The following is a 23601-nucleotide window of genomic DNA, read 5'->3' on the forward strand; positions in this document are numbered from 1 at the left end:
TGCTGGAGAAGGTGTTCGCTTGCCATCCTTCCACTTGCAAGTGGTGAGTGACTTGCGCATGCCCGATATGCACTGGGACCATGTGACGTGCCGTCTAATTAGTCATGTGATTAGCGTATCCGTGTATTGGCGTTGCTGTGTGCACGCGAATCGTTTTAAAAACGTTAATCTGATGATCCGCTGATACGGTCTAATGTAAACCCCACCTTAAATGACTGGCAAGCATTTGTTCCCCAAACGTCTGCTAATACCAACATGAAATCGATTCCACGTGCACAGCTGTTAGCCGAACTAAAATTAACTGTAAATGGAGAGGTTTAGTTCCAAACGTAACAAGTAACGCCAACCACCCTTTGATAATTGCGCCACTGTAAATGCTAATATTTGCTTTTGTGAACAGAGCGATGTCTCCAACAGTAATATTGCGCTGACACTAATGTAAACTAAACGAACCTGTCTTATGAAGTTCGAGGTCGTCGATCCAGTGTCTTATTTTCTTCCCATATACTTTACACGTTCTGATCCTTCCGTTACATGCAAAGATTTTTAACTCTGTAGCCGAAACGTACGATTAACTACAATGTTAGTCCTGCTGAAGCTATGATGTACTGCTGTTTACATTGATTGCAATGCTTGGGGGAAAGGTGCAAACTCGAGTGCGGTTTCTATACGCCTGCCTGTGTCTGTCCATATCTCTCTCTCCCTCTTTCAAACTTCCCATGTCTTTGCATCTACTACAAAAGGGCAACAGAAAGAAAGATAGAGCGAGCGCACTAGAGAATTTAAGCAGGCCAATTCACCACTACATTACTATGTTATATTACAGCAGTGTGTGTAAAATTTATATAAAAAAATAAAAAGTCGCTTGAGGGCTTGTGAGCCATGCCTTTGTTTGAGAGGCTGTCAGTCAGTCAGACACAAACGCGACGAGCTCGATTATGGCCCAGCGCTCCAGATTCACTTTAATTTTGAACCATTTTCCAAATTTCAGCACAGACACGAAATGAACAAGATGACCAGCACAGATGATATAAATGCACTCGGTTTGATTTCTTTGAAATAATCAAACCGCACTTTGTAAAATGTCTATTTTTCAGTTCTGGAAAACAGCAGGTGTCTCACCAGATCCTCGATCACCTCCTTCACTGCCGCCACCACTAGGATGAAGAGCAGCGGCACCAGCGTGGTCCAACGTCCAGTTGGAGAAACATCTGGAATTTGCTGAAACACACAGATAATATTAAATGCTGCTTGCTCCTGGTCATCCATCTGCAAGACTAAGGACATGAAATCAAACCTGTCAAAGGTCAATTCACACAAAATCAAACATCTAGCTGTGAAATCTCAATTTCTGACGTTCAGTGATTCAGAGGTGAACAAGATCTACTGCTTACTTGCGGATGCTCTCGCTTATCAGAATGTGAGCAATCGAAGGAATAGGACACTTATTATGGGTGTTTTCACACTTGGTCCCTTTCAGCCATCTAACCGAACTCAGATCGATGACTCAGCATTTTTTGCACATATGTGAACACTCCAACCGTACCCAGACCCCTTTAAAGCGAACCGAACTGAGACCACCTCAGGAGGTGGTCTCAGTACGGTTCGCTAAAAATCAACGGTACGGTTCGCTTAATCTGCACATTGTGAACAAAAAGCGCACCGGGTTCACTTCGCCTTTTTCACTGTAGTTTAACCTTCTTCGTTTGACGTAGTTGGTCACATGACTGTAGCAGGGAAACTCAACTTCCTTTTGGAACTTACCACAGCTGCTGGAATAAATTTATTTTCCTTAATCTGCACTATTTTGATCAAAGAATACAGCAGGGCAAGCATGGCAGCAGACATTTTGATTCAAGAGAAAATTACCCAGAATTCCATGCACTGGGGGTCTGAGGGCTCTAGAGGACCTGGTGTGAACAGAAAGAGGACTGAGGCCCCATCAAAGCTTAACTGGACCAGAAAGAGAACCCAGTCCTCTTTGTAATAAATTCACAGTGTGAACACAAAAAGAACTGAGTTCTTTTTCTGTTGGTCCACTTAAAGAGGACTGAGTCTGGTTCCTTTAAAGGGGACCAGGTGTAAAAACACCCTATGAATCAAGCATTTGGGATTTGTAGTTGCTGAGAAAAATGTTGTGAAAATATTGTAAATCCACGCTGTGTGTTTCGTAAATACATTAAGCCGGTAAACAGGAAGTCGATGTGCGACAGACCTGAAAACGGTATAGAACCCCAAGCTAAAGTTTGGTACCAAGGGGCTATGATTTGTGGTTGCTGAGAAACAGGGTGTTTTGGATGGACAAAGGTAAACCAGTATACACACCCCCCCCCTTTGGAGCACACACGTGCATACACGTGTAATTTATCAAAAGGAGGTGAGAAGAGTGACCCTCGAGCAGGTCATTAACCATTAAGCTGACCAGAAGAAGAAGTGAAGTGTCAGTATGATTCAGCAAGCACACACAGCAGCAGCAGTCTTCCATTCCAGTGCACCATGGAGCTGGCAGTTAACTTCCATGGATCATGGATGCAAACGGCGCGCCTTTTGGCGGATGCCGCCTTTTTCACGGCTGTCTGGGGGACTTGTGTGAATCGCACAGATCCGATGAGGTGTTTTTTTTTTTTTTGGGGGGGGGGGGGGGGGCGTTGGAGTGACTGACTATAATTTCATCAAAGTAAATTCTGTATTAAAATTACTAAATAAGCAAATGCCGTTACAGTCCATGAAACACAGGAAGTACAAGTATGAGAAGAAAACAGTAAATCAGAAAGCTGCGCACGTAAAGCCAATTACGTAACTTACGTTGGACTGATGGAAATCCTTGCACGTGCAGTAGAGCCCTGCACTCCCGCGGGACCCGACACAAAGCAGTGCGGCGCGGGACAAATTTTGAAAGCTCATTGCGGGCGCGGGCGGGAGGGGGAGTGCACAATGCGGGCGCGGGCGGGAGCGGTGATAAGCTGCAGTCCCGCTAACTAAAAACGTGTTTAAAATAAAATTTATAAATTATTAATTTATGTCTATCGTATATAATTTGTGCTGGATATTTTATTTGGCATTAATAAAAACATTTTAAGATGCCTAAATTTGCGGATGTGGTCTAATCTCGCGTACGTTTCCGATTCCTTTCCGCTCTTCCGTGTTTGAGATCTCCGATCATGGCAGAAGAGCAGAGCTCCTCTAGTGAAGCTCACAGTGCTTCAGAAGTAAGTGCTGCTTTAAAAAGAGGTACATTTACCGTTAAAAAGTCAAGAGTATTAGTCCTAAGTATTAAAAAGTATTAAAAAAAGTATTAAAAAGTATTAACTAGTATTAAAAAGGACTGTGTATCGCACAGATTGTTCAATTTAAAGCTAGAAATAGACAGTGTATAATCTGAGGAGCTGGTTGTGGTTGCGCAGCACTTCATATGAGAGGAGAATGAAATCGCGGTTGGAATCATAACGCTACAGACTCGGAAGTGGGAGTGCGAGTGCGCAAAGCGAGAGCTGTCAATCAAAGCGAGAGCTGTCAATCATGAGCGCACGCAGCGCTCAACTTGGAATGTGTCAGCAGAATGTCAGAGTCTAAACAATAAACTTACAATAAATGAAGGATCGGTCAGTGGAGAGCTCAGCTACGTTCAGCATGTTTAATTCCCCAAGCCAATGACAAGAACTTTCGTGAGAAATAACGCGAACGTCTGCATCATGCGGGATTTGTGGGCGGGAGCGGGACAAAATATGGCAGACGCGGGTGGGAGCGGGACTGAAAATCATAATTCTTTGCGGGAGCGGGCCTGAAAATTGTCCCGCGCAGACCTCTAACATGCAGTGAAGTGCAGCCAGCAGCAGATAATGGCGCGCAGCCAATTGGCTTTACATGCGCAGCTTTCTGATTTACTGTTTTCTTCTCATACTTATACTTCCTGTTTCATGGACTAACGGCATTTGCTTATTTAGTAATTTTAATACAGAATTTACTTTGATGAAATTATAATCAGACACTCCAACGCCCCCCCCAAAAAAAACAACAACTCATCGGATCTGCGTGATTCACACAGGTCCCCCAGACAGCCGTGAAAAAGACGGCATCCACCAAAAGGCGTGCCGTTTGCATCCATGATGGATAAGAATGTGCCCATAAAAAATTAAAAAGACGCACGTAAATGTTACATGACCAATAAATAAAATAGATAAATACCCGATAATAATTAAAGTTCTGATTAAGGTTAGGGTTAATGTTCTTCCCTGCCCTTACAGCTTCACTGATGCAAAAACAAATCCAACCACATTTCACTCGGTCATTTAAATTTGTACATTATTTCACAAGATTTAAAAAAAAAAAATTTAAACTCACTCATCAATGCAGGAGAAAAAGTGGTGCGACAGTAATCCAATAAAAATAGCAGCATTTCTTTAATAGGAGAATACCACCTGCTCGAACGTAATGATCAACATCTGTGTATTGTTCTTCTGTGTACTCGTAAAGACACTTCAAATTTTGGACCACATAATGATTATACATGACAAAATCAAGACAAATCTAGGACATTAATTTTTTTTAACAGTTTACAGGCAAACATACCATATGCTCACTAGTCTAGCAGGTCCCCAGGGTTTTTTTCCCCCCTCGCTCAACCACCATGGAAAGAAAAACCCTACTTGGCATCAACTTTGTGGCAAAAGATTCAGGAAGATCCACGCACGAGTGACGATCAGGTATCCACAAACTTTTGGCCATACTGACTGAAGCGAGTTGTGTTTCTAGGCAACCAAAACATCGGACTAGACAGGACGCTGGAGTTGTTATTTACCTGGTCGGCTAGTCAATAAATTTATGACTTATTCACCCTTAGAAATGTCTTGTTGTGAAAATGTCTTCGTATAATGCAATCTTTTTTTTTTTTTTTAACCATATTACCCAACCCTCCTGAACACTGCATCATTCATTGCTGAACATATTAGCATCGTTTATAACTCCGACAGCAGAGCATTAAGGACTGACAGCAGTAATATCTATGAAACTGTGCAACTGGAATTTGTAATCTATAAAACTAATAAATGGATTCATTACATCAAAAATGCTCTTTACCCATTAGAGATCTCGTTTAAAAACAACCATAACCATGATGTCCATCATAATACAGTCTGTAATGCATTATAAAGCATTTTCTTTAACGCAATAAAGTACACAGAAATACGCAATCTCACTGAGCCCTGAAAGATGTAGAGACGACTGATCTCGCATTGTTGCCTAATGATCTTCAACAGCAGACAGGAAACAGAATCTCACTCTGCATTCTTCGCCCTTACATTAGTGACATACGCTAAAATGTTTCACCATCAATGTATCAAAACGACAAGGCAGGCTCCCTTCATATGGAATCAATTTTGTGCCAAAATGTTCATACAATACTTTTGAAATATCAAACAAAAACGACAAAAGTCAATTTTTTTTTTTTAAGACTGGCAAACAAATTATTCGTGTAATCGTGCAAAATATCAGTCTATTACTCTTCAGAAACCTTTTATTTTTGTTCCGCGTCTTTCTCAGTTTTGTTTGACGTAATTTATTTTGCTTGCGATTCCAGCTTTCTCGTTTGCACTCCCTGACTTTTTGCTTGCAGTTTTGGCACAAACTTCACATGTGGGTGGGCTGTCCAGGAATGCATTCCCATTGGCTAACTTGTGTTTGACTGACAGCTACGCTCAGCCATTCCCCCGGAGCAGGGGCGATTCTAGCATCTGATCTTTGGGGGTGCTTAGCCCCCAGAGCTGACAGAGGCACCTGGCTTGAACGACAGTGTTTCCACGTTTATTCCGCATTTAGACTAGACTTAACTAGACAAGAAGACTAGACTAGACAAGACTTATGCAATGTTTTAACAGAAGCTGACCCAATAAACTATGATATCTACACATTTACAACCACTGACACAAATATTTACGTTATATTTTTAACTAAACAAGACCTACTACTGCATTTGTAATGTTGGAGCTATTCATTTTGAACCGTGGTAATTGTTAATTAATGTGTTATTGTGTATTGTGTAATAATCGTGTGTATTATGATTTTACATTAGTTTACATTAGTTTATATTTTGGTAGTGTTCTTTTGAAAATGTAGGCTATATCCAAACCACACTCACTGTCCCCCCAGACAATGACCAGGGTTTGGATTTGTGAATGATAAGCAAACGTAAACGCTATGTTACATTAAATAAAATTGACTAACACACGGTGGTCTAGCACCGTAGCACTTGTACAGCTCTGCTCTATGGATGATAAATGTCATTTTTATCATTCTGTTCATAGACCAGGGAACATCAATATTGCATTATGCATATTATCGTGTTGTGTTTAACAATTGTAACTCCAGGCCGTACCTTCACATCTCGCTATGCCAGTAATACTCAGGTGCTACTTCGAGTTCCTCATCGGCGTGGAATCCAGTTAAAAAAAACACCATGTCGTAGCAAGCACTCGCGCGGACAGGCAACCCAATCAGAGGGGACGCAAGGAGGAGAGGGATTTTACTGCTCATAGAACTATCACGTAACAGGTGAATTCAAGAACACACACACGCCCGCGCACACATTCATTGCGCAGTGCGCAAGGGCACTTATTTCTGAAAATTACGTCCAAAAGCAGTGTTTTTGAGGGCGCTGAGCTAGGGGGTGCTGAGCTCGTTTTGGGGGGTGCTTGAGCACCCCCAAAAATAGGCTAAACACGCCCCTGCCCCGGAGGCTGTTGCGGCCATAGATATACATAGAAGACGAGATGCCTCACCGCGTATTCCAGAACGTCCGCACAGGGTGGCCATCTTACCACAGGCAAGCTTTTCCACAGAATTTGCGGTACACTGAGGTAAGACCATTGAGATGCTTAAATGTTTATACTCTTATCTCGCTGAAATTTTGACGCATATACAAATGGTTTGATTTCTTAAAACATTATTAATGGGGTTGTAATTCTGGGTGCTTGAACATGCTAAAATCGTACCTTTTCTCTTCAAAAACGACTTACTGCAGCTTTGTCAAAGTTGTGTTTCATGCTAGGCTAGCTCGTAGCACCAAGTAATTTTACATGGAAGGTCATGAGATAATATTTTCAATAACTGAAGTTGCACTTGCACATGGTTTTCATTTTCGGGTTGGTTAATTTAAAACAACTTGCATTATGATTTCTAGAGGAAATTAAATTACTGACTGTGACGAGATGCCAGACTTCTGCGTGGCTTTCGGTTGCTCGAACCGGCGATGTCTGGAAAGTAGGGCACGCGGGATCACCTTTCATCAGTAAAATAATACATCATTTTTTTAAGGATAATCGGTAGCGTTATTTACTTAGTGAAATAATGTCCAATACAGTTCCTGATAAGAGCAGCCGGGCTTTTTTTGTCACAAACTACCGTGAGTCGCTGTCACTGTTTTATACTATTACTTACTCGGGCAGTGCATTTGTTATTATGCTATGATGTGAGTGCATTAGGTTTTTGAGGTGGATGAAGTATTTCTGAAGTTTCAGAAGTGAGTAAGCTGTTTATTTAACTTTAGCTTCCCCTACGGCCCGATCACATGTAAAAATATTTTCACTAAAAATTGGAAATAAATTGTATGGTTATTTGTCCTAAGGCCACAGTTATCCATAAGTATGCAGTGTTAGGCTTCTCACAGCATAGGAATTTCAGCATGTATTTTTTTTAAAACATAAAATGATTATTCATCATTAATATCATAAATACATACTTCCGTTTGTTTTTTGTTTTTTTTTAATGAGTGATTCCACGCTTATGGGTACTGAAATGGGGACACGAACTTATTTTTAAAAATTCACCTAAAACCATTTCTTTTTTTACCATCAGGTCACAAAACATGTAATCTTTAATGAATGATATGTTAAAAGATAACTTTAATTTTCCGAGATGTAATAAAAACATATTTATATGCCAAAGTCAGAACGTAACAGAAGTGTTGTGGACATATAGATTCTCAATTTTAACAATGTAGAATTACTTTTTGAAACATAGGAAGGTGATGTTTTAGCAAATATAATTAATAAACATGTGTAGTAGAATAAACATACACATTCTTTCAATAAGATTAACATGGTATATAGCTAGATTGTAATTAATTTGTAACAGACGCGAGATGGACAATCGTAACAGAAGTAATGGAACAGACATCATTTTGGAACTCATAGGCTTGACTTTGGCATATAAATATGTTTTTATTACATCTTAGAAAATTAAAGTTATCTTTTAACATATCATTCATTAAAGATTACATGTTTTGTGACCTGATGGTAAAAAAAAGAAATGGTTTTAGGTGAATAAGTTCATGTCCCCATTTCAGTACCCATAAGCGTGGAATCACTCATATAACAAACCAAACCGTTTGAATATCGATTGAAATTTGAGGAAGTTACGGTCATCTGAAAAGTACATATCGCTACCAACACAATGTAATGGGTAAGCCAGCTGTCTGAGGTAAGATGGCCGCCATGTGCGGACGTTCGACTTCGTTGACGGGCAATGGGGACGAGGCATCTAGTCTTCTATGTATATCTATGGTTGCGGCCATTTCCTACTCGGATTCTGGCGGACTGTTTGACGAGTGACCGATCCATTGACGGTAAACAAGGATCGAGTGGACTTCAGTGGCGACTATGATATTACACTCGTCACTCGTCAAACAGTCCGCCAGAATCCGAGTAGGAAATGGCCGCAACAGCCTCCGGGGGAATGGCTGAGCGTAGCTGTCAGTCAAACACAAGTTAGCCAATGGGAATGCATTCCTGGACAGCCCACCCACACGTGAAGTTTGTGCCAAAACTGCAAGCAAAAAGTCAGGGAGTGCAAACGAGAAAGCTGGAATCGCAAGCAAAATAAATTACGTCAAACAAAACAAAGACGCGGAACAAAAATAAAAGGTTTCTGAAGAGTAATAGACTGATATTTTGCACGATTACACGAATAATTTGTTTGCCAGTCAAAAAAATTGACTTTTTTGTATTTTGATTTGTCGTTTTTGTTTGATATTTCAAAAGTATTGTATGAACATTTTGGCACAAAATTGATTCTATACCTTCACGCTTTCATCGGAAATTTCAGGTACAGTAAACGAGTTTAGCTGCGATAACACCGTCCCTGTGCTCACTGTGCTTTTTCTCTCAACAGCTCAGCTATGTGCTCAAGGTCGCTGCATTGACAGCTGGAGAACACACGCCAACCACCTGTGCTTCAAAATCCTCTCACTCGTTTATTTCCCCTCATCGGTTCACTATGCTTTTATGATCCATCACCATGTAATTTAGCCGCCATCATATAAATGTTTTTAAATATTTTCAAAAAAGGGTTCTTTTCAAACATTTTAAACAGTTTGAAAGCAGCAGATTTTATTATACCGTTAAAATTGAAAAACATTGCATTTCTACTAGTTACAGTGTTCCTTGGCGCACGTGCACACACACTATAATAAAATAAATAATAAATGCGGGCGGCACGGTGGTGTAGTGGTTAACGCTGTCGCCTCACAGCGAGAAGGTCCGGGTTTGAGCCCTGTGGCCGGCGAGGGCCTTTCTGTGTGGAGTTTGCATGTTCTCCCCATGGGTTTCCTCCCGTTTCCCCCCACAGTCCAAAGACATGCAGGTTAGGTTAACTGGTGACTCTAAATTGACCGTAGGTGTGAATGGTTGTCTGTGTGTCAGCCCTGTGATGACCTGGCGACTTGTCCAGGGTGTACCCCGCCTTTCGCCCGTAGTCAGCTGGGATAGGCTCCAGCTTGCCTGCGACCCTGTAGAACAGGATAAAGCGGCTACAGATAAGATGAGATTTTGTACTGCATAAAAAGCTTGCTTACCCAAGCTTTCAACTCTATCCAGGGTCTTCATTGGGGGAAATGACATCACTTCAAGCATGCATTACACATGCCCGAAAGAATATTGTCCCAAATATCCGGAAGCTGGTACCGGCCCCAGTCTCGGTTCAAGGAGGGCTTGAGGGTTCTGATGTAGATGGATTCTCGGATATTTGGGACAATATTCTTTCGGGCATGTGTAATGCATGCTCAAAGTGACGTCATTTCCCCCCTGACGAAAACTCTGGATAGAGTTGAAAGCTTGGGTAAGCAAGCTTTTTATGCAGTACAAAATATTTAAATAAAAAAAATCACTTATGATTACCAAATTAGCTGCATAGATGAAACTTTTCAACACAACCTTATGCCATGTCAACATTTATTTCCAGCCAGACTTGCTTTACATTTTTCACCAATCTCGTCTTGATTACAGGAGAGTCGAACCGCTTGGTAAAGCCTTCACTACCACACCCCCAAGACTTTCAGTGGGGTTAAGTTCAGGAATCTGTGGTGGCCAATTCATGGATTTTCACACATTCCTCATGCTCTCTGAGCCCCAAGTCTATGTCCAGCCCATCAGGGAAGAGAAAGAAAGAAAGAAAAAAAATAAAACCCACAAGACGACATGGCCATCACTATCCCCTGCCACGAGCATTTTATGAAGACCTCTTAACGCTTACGCCCTTATATAGACTTGTCGTAAGGGCTAAGACACCTTCATAAAACGCTACCCAGCTTTTTTCAGCAGCATGAGCATGCACAGTTTCATTGATGTAGTTCATGTAGTTTCTGAGAAAACTTGTCCAGATTGAGTCCACTTGTACAAAGTGGACTAAAAGCGGAATAAAAGAATTGTTTTACCAAGAGAATTACTCCTTCCACATCCCTAGAGTAAATTCTCATGGTAGAACATCATTCTTTTATTCTAGTATTTTATTATGGAATGGTTTACCATCAAATGTCAAAAAGGTGCTAGGAGTAAATCTCAGTTCAAATTTCTCGTCAGAAAGTTTTTATTTGAAAGTCTTAGACAAGAATCTAGTCATTTTGTATTTTATTAATGTAATTTTCCACTTTTAATACATCTCTCTACTTACCTATTGATAACCATTTTTTATTGGTGCTATTGAACTATGTTACGTGTATTTTTATTTATTTATTTATTTATTTTTTATAATGGACCACAATAAAAATAAGTACATGTACTTTCTTTTATCATCAATACAGGCACTTGTCGACTTGCGATTGCGTTTGGTTACGACTGACCGGTTGTAAACCGATCTGGTTGTAAGTCGGCCTATGTTAAATGAACGCAAGTATATTGTGATATGTAATGATATTGTAATCATCTTAAAAGTCTTATTTTATCAACATTTTCTTATTTCATTACCTTGGCTCATTATTTGGTCTAAGCCAAACACTGCATACTACACTGCGTACAGTACAATTCGTTTAATATGTGCAAAACAAAAATTACGAAATACAGGTGTGAAAAATAGAAAACATTTTAGTTTGAAACACACCAAAATACAAATGTAAAAACATAGCAAAATACAAAATTTAGTGACTACTGGCATCACTGGTGCTTGGCTGTGGGTCGTCTACAGTACGTCATCAGCTGTTGCAGCGCTCGGGCTAGCTCGTTTCATAAACCAGGAGCTGGGGCGGAAACTGTATGACTGCGTGCGCGAGGGAGCGCGAGAGAGAGAGACTGCGCATGTGCCTGGAGCAGAAACTGTCGTACACTCAGCTAGCTCAGCTGGGAAACACTTGCCAGTCATAACCAGATGGTCGTAAGTCGACGACTACCTGTATTGTGTATTACAGAAAGGAAAGAAAGATCATATTTGGTAGGATAATTTGTCATATCATCCAATGCTTCTACAGACAAGCTCTCTACAGCACTGCATTCATCAACTTTCACTACAGGGATGTATTGCTCAGGGCTTTTTTTTTTTTTGCGCGCGCGCGCGCGTGTGTGTGTGGAGGTTTAATTGTAGATTTTAAAAAAAAAAAACTAAAAAGCTTTAGTGTGTTAAGCTAATGTTTAAAGCATTTCTGAGCTATAGTGTGTGACTGCTGCTGTTAATGTTTGCCAAGAACCCAAAACCAAATTACACTGTAGTAAAAGAAGAGACAAGGGACACACAAAAGAGTCAAATTAAAGTAAAAATTGGTGACAGTTAGGCTATAGGGAGCATTTTTTATTATTTTGCTAGCATGGTTTGGGTCAATTTGTCCACTTACAGGAAAGAATGACTGCAAACCAATATAATGTTCTTCTGACTGATCACCTTTATGTTATGCGGAAACTTGTCTCCTGACGGGCGTGGTCTGTTCCATGACTCACTGACTGCACACAAGATTGCCCACTGAATGGTTTAATGAGGATGTAAATCATATTCCATGGCCTCCAGTCACCAAATCTCAAAGCAACTGAAAGCTTATGGGAGATTTTGGAGTGAAGTGTTAGACAGTGCTGTCCACAATCACCACAACAAGGGAATATCTTTGGGAAGATGGTGTTCAACCTTACAGTACAGTTCTTACAGAATCTATTCAAAGGAGCACTAAAGCCATTCTGGCAGCTCATGGTAACCCAACACCTTACTAGGTCACTTGTACCCCTTTTCCACCAAATCAGTTCCAGGGCTGGTTCGGGGCCAGTGCTGGTTCACAACTCATTCAACTTGTGAGCCAGCTGAGAATCAGTTTGCTTTTCCATAGCTTGGGGTGCTAAGGGAAGCCATGTCATTACGTTGCTACGTTTGCATAAACCTTGGCATGAATATCGAAGCAAAAACAACGCGGAAGAAGCAGCAACAACAATAATAATAATAATAATAATAATAATGGATGGCTTCGCGTTTGTACAGCTGCTGCTTCTCGCCGCTTAAAAATGGCGATCTTTCGCGGTCTTGTTATTATTGTTGGTCTTAACAACTCCGCCCCCCCCCGCTGACGTAAGCGTTTCTTTCCTCTGGCCCAGCAGAGAGTTGGTGCTAGCCTGGAACCGGTTTTTCTGGCCCCAGAGCCAGTTCTTTGTCAGTGGAAACAGAAAACCCGGTTCCAAACTAAGCACTGGCCCCGAACCAGCTCTGGAACTGCTTTGGTGGAAAAGGGGCATTAGTCACTTAATATCGTGTTCCCCCCCTTGGACAATGTCAAATTTGTTAAACTTAAAATCCGTGGAAAAGATGCCCAACAAGAAGTCTTCAGAGTTCATCCACAGTTCAGCTAAGCCAGCATCACAGAGTGCATCTGAGGCCTCTTTCCAGAGCAAACCGAGCCAAAAGATAGAAGACTATCTGTGGCAGCGAGAGCTAACATACTGATGGAATCCTTGGTTGTGGTGTTGTGTATTTTACCTGCAGTAGGGCGATGAACAGAAAGAAGGAGTTAGCCGCTCTTCTGAATTGTGAGTAGAGGAACCGTGGCAGGAAAGTGAGCACGTTGTACTTCGCCGTGCTGGAGAAGGAAACAGTAACAGGACAGTCAGACTGCAGCAGTAGACACTAATCAAAATTAGCAAAAAAAAAAAGCCTTCTCTACCGAACCCCACCACAGTGGTAGATGATATTTCCAAAATATTATAATAGAACGCAATACAAAAACATGATACATGTCATACATTTAGGTTTGCCCCCCCCCAAAAAAATATTTTTTTTATTATTGGGCTCTTGTATGCAACAGGAAGGAGAGGGAAGGAAAGAAAAATAATAACACCCGATTGTGAGCAGCAGTTCTAAAAGAAACTGAGATTGGCCTCATGTGTCTCAGAGGGCGATGTGGCAGAGTAGCTAATGCATGGGAACTGGCAAATGACCCAAGGGGGAGAAAATTGGGTGGGTTTCTCTCATCTCATTATCTCTAGCCGCTTTATCCTGTTCTACAGCTATCCCAGCTGACTACGGGCGAAAGGCGGGGTACACCCTGGACAAGTCGCCAGGTCATCACAGGGCCGACACAGACAACCATTCACACTCACATTCACACCTACGGTCAATTTAGAGTCACCAGTTAACCTAACCTGCATGTCTTTGGACTGTGGGGGAAACCGGAGCACCCGGAGGAAACCCACGTGGACACGGGGAGAACATGCAAACTCCGCACAGAAAGGCCCTCGCCGGCCACGGGGCTCGAACCCGGACATTCTTGCTGTGAGGCGACAGCGCTAACCACTACACCACCGTGGGGTGGGTTTATTTATTAAAAAAAAAAATTTTGCAAAAGGGAAAGGCCCACTTGCACATAAATTGAAGCTGGTAGCCACCAACTGTCCCCACTCGATGTACACAGTGCTAATTAGTGGCCATTCACATTTGGTCGCTGTTCGTTGCATTAGCATTTCGGACTGTTTCTTTCATAGCTCCAAAAATAAAACGATTTTTACTCCTAAACTTCTATCCGTTAGTACAAGTAAAAGTGGAGACGGTCATAAATACCCTGACACCCACAATGCACTCCGAAGAGAGTTATTAATGTAATTTACCGGCATCATATCAAGAGTGTATTGTCATATTGCCTAGCCCTTCCACGTTATGCGGAAAAACCCTCTCATAATTCCCCCTCATAAATCATACCCAATCTGAGCAACTTCACCAGTACCACCTAGGGATGTTAACCAATGACCGTTTGACCGATGGTTGACCAAATCAACGTCAACCGGTTAATTTTCTTTTGGTTGTCTGTTAAAAAAAACAAAAAAAACAAACAAACAAAAAAACAATCGTTTTGAAGCTGCCGATTTTGGAGCGGAGAACCTGGAATTCCGTGTTGTAAACGCTTGGGGCATGCCATGCAGTGTAAGGACGACAGCTGACAAATCAGAAACACCCATTCAGTCATGTCCCGCCCTCCCGCCCCAGTTGAAGACAGCTGCCACTCGGCGAAAGAAAAAGTCTCAGCGTTGGATTACATCTTACTACGATGTTAACCAGGTACGTAACATCAAGGAAATTCTTGACCATCAAAGAAACGAACACGGCGCATGAATGAAGTCGATGGTTGATTAGTCTGGTGAATATTAATGTCAACATAATAATACACAAGATCTACCACCATCACCAACACTTGTGCCAGAGATGTATGCAAAAATCAACAGAGAGGAAATGAAACACAGACTGGGCATGTGGAATAAATAACTCCGTGCCTGATCAGGGTTGGACCTGCACCAAATGAGAGAGAAGAGAGGGAGAGCGAGAGTTATGGTGGTAGGAGCTTGGCAAAGACTCCATCAGGCTCGTGTGATTTATGCTCAGATTAGGGACTGGGCAGGCAGTGCATCGTGGGGATATATAAAAACCCTGTACCCCCTTACAATCCTGTTTACACAACAGCTCCTGACCACCCCATCAACCATCATCGCATATATTCACCATCAGCCCCATTGTGTTCTGACGCATCACCAATACTCACAAAAAATGATTTTTCCTTCCAGTTGTACTCAAGAGGCGAGTTATAGCTGTTGTGGATTTATCACTTAAGTCCTTTTCCTCCACATTAAAAAGGTGCATAAAAGTACAACAGCATTTAGCAGATGCCTTTATTCAGAGCAATGTACAACAGGACCCTGATATACCCACAGCAGTGGGCAACAGCTAGGGTTTAGGTGCCCTACTCAAGGGCACTTCAGCCATTCCTGCTGGTCCAAGAAATCAAACCAATGACCTTTTGGTCCCAAAGCTGCTTCTCTAACCTTTAGGCCATGGCTTCCCATAAAGTAAGATTAGATTTTTTTTTTTTTTTAAATAAAAGCTTCTTGAGCTCACTCCTCCATTCACACCTATGTTCATGAAGCTCCGCCCCCAGGATCTTAGGCAATCGGTAGCATGTCTGTAAAATGACTGAAGGAAACATCCAAACTTTTGTATCAGGACTCAGTTTTCCAATCAGGTTTTTTCAGCGACTTTAAATTTTTTGCTATGGCTTAGCTTAAAAAATAAATAGATAAAAATATCTACTGCAACTTTCAAGAGCATCTTTTTCAGAAATGGAGGAATTTGATCACTGTTGGTTCTGTCCTTTGTGCCAACTCAAAGCTTTAACAGTGTCGGTGGCAGTGGAGATCTCACACCATCATTCCTCGTCACTTTGCTCATGGTGCATCTCTTACTTGGAAAGGTGCATGTAGTGTTCCTTCAGAGCCTTACTCTAAAAACCAATTAAAACAGGGTTTGGGCAACACTGGAACAAGCATTTTTTTTTTTTTAAAGGTAAACTACACCCAGCAGTTACTTTATTAGGAAGACTGGTACAACTGCTCATTCATGCAACTATCCAGTCAGGTCAGGTATATGGCAGCAGCACAACGCATGCATTTTGGGGGCGTCTCTCTGACTTACCATGAACCCGTCTGACTCTCAGAAATCGCGGATCTAGGATTTCCACTAGTTTCTCTAGATTTCACACAATGGTGCGAAAAACAAAAAACCTTAACTGGAGTAGCAATCAGAAGGGAACGGCCAGTCTGGATCAAGCTGACAGGAATGCTACGGTAACACAAATAACTGCACTTTACAACCATGGTGAGCAGAAAAGCATCTCAAAATGCATAAAAACCCTTCACTCACTCCAGTCAGCCAGGATCAGTAATCGGAGGCTTTTTCCAATCTTCAGCTATCCAGTTTCGGTCACATTTTCCCCCCATTCTGATATTTGACATGAAGACTCCAACACCATCATTAAGTGTGGTGGGCCTCATCTCCAATAACGATGAGTCTGCCTACTTAAATATCTCACGGACTGGAGTGAGAACAACCTCACACTCAACATCAGCAAAACGAAGGAGCTGATACTGGACTTCAGCAGGAAGCAGCAGAGGGACCTCCAACCCATCTACATCAACGGGGCCCAGGTAGAGTGTGTGTGGACAATTTCAAATACCTGGGTGTCCACATCTCACAGGACCTCTCTTGGGCCCGTCATACCCTGGTTAAGAAAGGCCTCCAGCGCTTCTACTGAAGAACTTCAAACTCCCACTCAGGGTACTAAGGAACTTTTACTCCTGCACTATTGAGAGTGAGTGTGTTCTGAGCAGGAGCATCACTAACTGGATGGGAAGCACCACCAGGAGAGACCAGCTGGCTCTCAGGAGGGTGGTTCGCTCTGCTGAGAGAACCATCAGGCCCACCCTCCCTAACCTGCAGGACATTTATTCCAACCGCTGCAGGGACAGAGCCAGGAAGATCACCACCGACCCCAGCCACCCAAATAATAAACCATTCTCCCTGCTGCCTTCAGGGAGACGCTACCGACAGCTGAAGGCCAACACTGAGAGGATGAGGTGGAGCTTCTTCCCTCAGGCCATCAGACTGTTGAACTCTTCATAATGATAAGGTACTACTGCACTTTGGACTTTAAGGACTCGTAACCACACAATCACTACATCTCTGCCATGTTTCCACTCATTAATATAGTTTGAGGTTTTTTTCCTTCCCCTTTATTTCTATTGTTTTTAATTTATCTATACATTTTTATACTCTCAACCTAAGAATTTCACTGTAATTACGTGACAAATAAAACTTGATAAACTGAACTTTTCACCTGCATGATTTAATATATTGCCCTACTGCCACATTAGTCGACTGGATAACTGCATGAATGCGTACTGGCATTCCTATTAAAAAAAAAAAAAAACCTCCTATAGAAGTTCTATAGGACTCCATGGAACTCTATAGGACTTTCTGTAGAACTCCGGTGTTCTATAAGAGACTGAATTGGGTCCGATAGAACAAGTTTCTATAGGCTTTTCTCAGCATTCTAGAGAACTTGCCAAGTGCGTTCTTTAGGACAGAACATTTCTACAGGAAATCTATATTTGAACGTTATTTATTGGCTTGGTGTTTTTTTTTTTTTATTATCTACTCAAGAATATTTCCTTTATATGACGGTGGTGGCATCACTGTTGGGTAAACCATACTAAAGGAACTGGAGAGAGCACAGAGGATCCCAGACCATATACAGCTTGCTGGCATGCAATAGACCCCTTCGCAGTAAACGTCATTCATACGTAAGCGGAAATTGCGCGCGCAGCCTGGACCCAAAAAAGACTCAGAAATGCCTAGTTGTTGTGTTGTCGGGTGTCAGAATCGTAGCAGTGATGGGGTTAAAATGTTCAGAATTCCAGCAGGATCTCACCCATTCCAAAAAAAAAAAAACCCAAACAAAAAAAGCCCGCCAACGTCTATGACTACAAGCCATCAAACGTGTAGACTGGGATGAAAACACCATCAAAAATGCGCAGGTTTGCAGCACCCACTTCATCACAGGTAAGATCAGGCTATTTATTAAATCTTTCTTTTTTATTCTTTCTAGTCTTCGTTTATCGATGTAGCAAAATACTTTGGTAACGTTTGTCTGATTAGCTGGGTCATAGTTACACAATGTAATGGATATTGTTAGCATGTTAACTTAGCTTTGCATGCAGTTTTGTTTGTAGGAGAGGTCTTGCTTGACTCAAGCAGTCCAGATTTTGTGCCATCATTATTTGTGTATGCCGAAAATCACAATTTTAAAGCAAGGATGGAAAGGTAAAATTGTGTGCCCTCGCTCTAAATGCCAACTTACGTTGATTGCTCTAACCTAGCTCCCGCCCCGTTCAGTTTCATTTCTGCTCTCTGCCTCTCGCTTTTTACGCAGCTCTGATTTCTCTTAGCTGCACTCTTTACACCATCATTCCTTTCATGCCATTACCTCCTGCAAATTGCTGTTTAGTGTTGGTATTTGCTGTTGTAGCTAAAGCCACATTGCCGTCACATCACTGGCATAATTTGATTAAAACAAAATGAATATGAATGTCCCATTGTTAATCAAGTTGTACATGCCCGCACATAACAATCATATGCGTCTAAAGACTTGTAGGCACGAAGTTTTTCGTGGGTGTACACTGAAGTCTTGTCAATAAGGTACGAGTATATATCTGGCCATTGTATACCAGGGAACTTACTAACATCGTCCGTCCACTCTTTAATTAAATACGGATCCGGTAGGCGATGTCCACTTGTTAGAGTTAACTTATTTATGTAACATTCTTGATCTTGTAACAACAATTGTTTTACATAATCTGACAGCTCATAATGCCGGTCTATGGGCAGCGCCATTGTTTCTGAGTCCAGGCTGCGTGCGCATCCTGGCAACGGTCGGTTTGTTTACAAACATGCGAAGGGGTCTATATGATTTGTCTTTTTGAACTTTAGGTTGCAAGTATGGCTCGAATGTCATGAAATTTCAGTGCCTCGGCCAACTGGTTTCAACTTAACTCACCTGGTCACCAGAATTACTTGGAGGAGGAAGTAGGAATTATTTTTAAATACAATATGGATTTATTAACAAAAACAGGAGCTTACATGTAAGAGATGCACAACTCTGAACTGGTCTAAAGGATCTGGTCTATAGGAATTTTTTTCCTATAGAATGTACCTTTTTTTCCCCCTATACAACTTGGGTACTAAAGTTCTACAGGATTTCCATTAAGTTTTCTATTGGATTCCTTTAGAATAAAGGAATTAGAATTTTTAGCAGGGTGTACTCACTTCACGTCAAAGGCAAAAAGATGCCTAGTCGGCATAAAAAGGATACGAAAAAGATGCCAAGAAATGGTACAGTTTAGTACTACTTTTTTCACCAAGAGCACAAGATGTAAAGTACGAGAACATTTTGAATAAGAGACTTTACATAAGCAGATTTAAATGGGTTTTCATAAGCCTACACGCACGCACACACCAGTTCTAACGTTTATTTAGCACAAGGCCATTATTAAAAAAAAATGTTCTGTTTCCGGTCCACTGGCCGGGTGAGTGCCGTTGAAAATTTTTTTTTTTTAACGCCGGTTTTTCGACATTTTTTTCAGGTTCGTAAATCTAAAATCGAACTTGACATTTCCGCATTCCCAGGGCTTTCCACTAAGGCTCATACTAGCCAGCCATGACAAATAAGTAGCCAGCCGGGGGGGAGTAAACACAAAAACTCCTGTGCACGCAGTTCCCAGGATTAAATGTATTTTCCACAGACCATTTATTTATTCACTTTACTCAAATACAAAGTAAAATGGCAGTAAATCATTTTCTTGCGTATTGCATCATGAGGCGTTCCTGGCTTGTAAATCTCTTATTTTCGGTGCATGACACATTCACGCAGCTGAGCACGCTATGAATTAACAACGACAACGGTCTGCAGTGGGGCTACACAATTACACACTCAGCGAACATTTCTCCATTTGTGTATGAAAATACACTCCAACCACTCAGTTTGGCTTCATTTACAACCAACAGTGTCTTGATGCCAGCACGTAATTGAACGAGAGAAGACTGGTTTACCGGAGACAAAATAAGCGTCATCTCTGCTTCTGTTCCCTCCGACACACTGCTGCCTCCGCCGAGTGCGCGCGCACTGAATCAGCTCTGCGCATGCGCCGTGCGGCACAAAAAAAAAAAAAACGGCAGCCACCATGAAGGAAGGCGATCCGGAGTTTTCAAACATTTGCTTAAGTGTGAAATCGCAAAATGGTATTCTAGCGAACAACAAAATAGTAAAGATTCAGAAAAACAAATCATTCAGTGATCATTTTAATAGTGTAATTTCATCCGAACTAGGCCTAACGCTCGATTTAGAACTACAAAAAGTCCGTGTGTCGGACATTTTAAGTACCTTTGTAAAAGTTTTGCAAATGCTGCAGTCAGCATTTAAAATGCTAACTTAAAGTTTTTGTACAAGTTTCAGTTGATTAAACCGTCATTTTATTAAATGTGTCTGCTTTTGTAATAAAAAAAAGCAAACAGCATTGCGATTTCTTATCCATCCATATATAAAAAAAATTTAAAAAAAAAATTTATATATATATATATATATATATATATATATATATATATATATATATATATAAAATTTATGAATATATATGAGTGATTCCACGCTTATGGGTACTGAAATGGGGACATGAACTTATTTTTAAAAATTCACCTAAAACCATTTCTTTTTTTTACCATCAGGTCACAAAACATGTAATCTTTAATGAATGATATGTTAAAAGATAACTTTAATTTTCTGAGATGTAATAAAAACATTTATATGCCAAAGTCAGAACGTAACAGAAGTGTTGTGGACATATATATTCTCAATTTTAACAATGTAGAATTACTTTTTGAAACATAGGAAGGTGATGTTTTAGCAAATATAATTAATAAACATGTGTAGTAGAATAAACATACACATTCTTTCAATAAGATTAACATGGTATAGAGCTAGATTGTAATTAATTTGTAACAGACGCGAGATGGACAATCGTAACAGAAGTAATGGAACAGACATCATTTTGGAACTCATAGGCTTGACTTTGGCATATAAATATGTTTTTATTACATCTCAGAAAATTAAAGTTATCTTTTAACATATCATTCATTAAAGATTACATGTTTTGTGACCTGATGGTAAAAAAAGAAATGGTTTTAGGTGAATAAGTTCATGTCCCCATTTCAGTACCCATAAGTGTGGAATCACTCATTATCTATCTATCTATCTATCTATCTATCTATCTATCTATCTATCTATCTATCTATATCCCTCCCGACTGAATTTTTTTTTGCTCACCCGGTGGACAGGAAACGGATTTTTTTTTTTTTTTAAGGATGGCCCAAACTACGTGCATTAATATTGAATCCGTGGAAATTTTGCCAAAGAAGCTGTGAAAACGTTAATGTGCAACCGTTAATACCAAGAGAATTACGAGTACAGATTTAACAGAGATAAAGTACAGTCTGTGTAAAACATTACAGCAGATCTGACTGAAAGAACCAGCAGGTTTGCAGCAGCTTTTGAACAGCAACCGGATTAAACTAGCGTCTACCGTTTTGCAAACCCGAGTGCACACTCCGTGCGTGTACAGAATTGCGCAGTCAAGCCATGGTTAGGAACAAATTCTTCATGACCACAGGGCTGGGATTATGAGCCCTGCCCTCAAACGAACCAAAAATCAGACCTCAGTGAGAGTATTTGCACCAAGTGTAAAAACGCGCTTAGAGTTTTGTGTTAGAAGAACAAGGCTCAAAGTAATTTGGCCCCAAAAATAAGAGATTTTGTATAGAACTCCAATAACCACTCTTTACAACCGTGCTAAGCAGAAAAGCATCTCAGAACGCACAAGACGTCGAACCTTGAAGTATATGGGCTTCGACAGCAGAAGAGCTCACTGGGTTCATTTCAGTCAGCCAAGATCAGGAATCTGAGGCTACAGGTTACATTTTTCAGCTCTTCAACCGTTTCCTCATTCTCATGTTTGAATTCAACTCTTGTCCATCTGTACGATTTACTGCATCATCATGCATTCACCAGTAATTATAACATAAAATGCCATTCAAGAAGAGATTATTTTAAAATAAGCAGCATGATGGAATGCAGACGCACGTTTTATGTCATAAAACACACCACACTAGAGAGATTTCCAGGAGCAAGTGAAAAGTGATAGCACCCCTCTTATTGTCTGTGTTTCGTGGATTCGGCTTTCAGCGATCACTATCAGACAATAGCAAGCAGCAGCCAATTAGCAGCACAATGTGAGATGGAAAGTTCTGGCAAGAGCTCAGCTTACTCTGATCTTTCTGCTTTTTCTGGCTGTTCCCCAGCATTTACTCAGAACAGGCATGGCCCTGAGCGAACATGAATACAGAGCGCCCCATATCCAGCTCTTGGAGCTAGTGCAGAGACGCCCCATCCTCACAATCTCCCTCCTTTTTCATCCATCTTTGCTGCTCATGTACAACAAATCCTTTTTCCTTTGCTGAAAATTATTCCCTGGGCACCTCCAAAACTCCACATGGAGACTGCTTTAATGGAGCGTTTCTCATTTCCTGCTCCACACCTGACCAAGTTTAACACCGATTCCAGATCGGTCTGTTCGTCTCTCGTCTACTGAACATTAACGCCAGGTCAGAGCATTGATGCTACTTTACAGTAACAGAACCACAGCCTTGCTATCTAAAGCTGATCTCAGAGAAGATACACCCAAAACAGTACCCAGGCTGCTTCTCTTTGCCACCAATGTCGAAGAGAAGCAGCCTGGGTACTGTGAGGGTTCATGACGAGAGTAAACAGATGCAAGGAAGTTCAGCTAGAAAGTCCAGCTGAATGCATCGACACTTTTCCTAGAGATTAACGTGCTCATGTTTTGTCAGAATGGCAACTTGGAGATTCTGCTTAGAGCTGCTCATCTGCTTGGATACACTACCATTAAAGGCCTCTGCATGCTCTTGCGACAAGGCTTTCGCAGACAGTTGTAATTTATCGTTGAGCGGGGAGTAATAGGCGTGCGCGATGTTATTCACTGCCACAATGCAAGGGGGCGCGAAGTCGCGAAATAGCTAGGAGTAGTTGGTGGGTGTGGTTAGTGGAGTGTTTATCCTCCGGTTACTTATAATGACTAGAACTGGAGTCGTATAGATGTCCGTACTTCCTCACTTCCTCGATCAACCGCTCTTCGTGCTGCTCCATCTTCGCTTGTGTTTTTAAAAATGGCGGCCGTGAAAACAAAACAAACCGGGAAAGTAGGGAAGCGGAAGTGCGTGTACAGCGGATGTAGAGTGGACCAATCAGAGCCCTCTTGTCTGCGACGCTGTCTGCGAGGCTTCTGTGGTGGTCACAATTTTTGGGAGGTGCGCGCAGAGCGTCTGCGAAGGTGGGGGGGCTACGCAGACACTGTCTGCGACGCTATCTGCGAGGACTGGGTTGTCAGCATAAATTGGCCTTAACAGTCTACTAATCCAACAATT

General features: G+C 41.4%; 1 protein-coding gene across 2 annotated transcripts in view; it reads right to left on the bottom strand.

Annotated features, from left to right (window-relative positions):
* Positions 1-23601, bottom strand: part of atp8a1 (ATPase phospholipid transporting 8A1) — a 318944-nt gene that overhangs the window by 208971 nt on the left and 86372 nt on the right. For both annotated transcript variants that reach the window (XM_060928098.1, XM_060928097.1), the window contains exons 3-4: positions 13210-13309; positions 1123-1221 (exon numbers count right to left, since the gene is read on the bottom strand). In XM_060928098.1, coding sequence (XP_060784081.1) covers positions 1123-1221; positions 13210-13309 — 199 coding nt within the window. The remainder of the gene's footprint in view (positions 1-1122; positions 1222-13209; positions 13310-23601) is intronic.

This window comes from Neoarius graeffei, chromosome 8 (assembly GCF_027579695.1).
Source record: "Neoarius graeffei isolate fNeoGra1 chromosome 8, fNeoGra1.pri, whole genome shotgun sequence".
Lineage (NCBI taxonomy): Eukaryota > Metazoa > Chordata > Actinopteri > Siluriformes > Ariidae > Neoarius > Neoarius graeffei.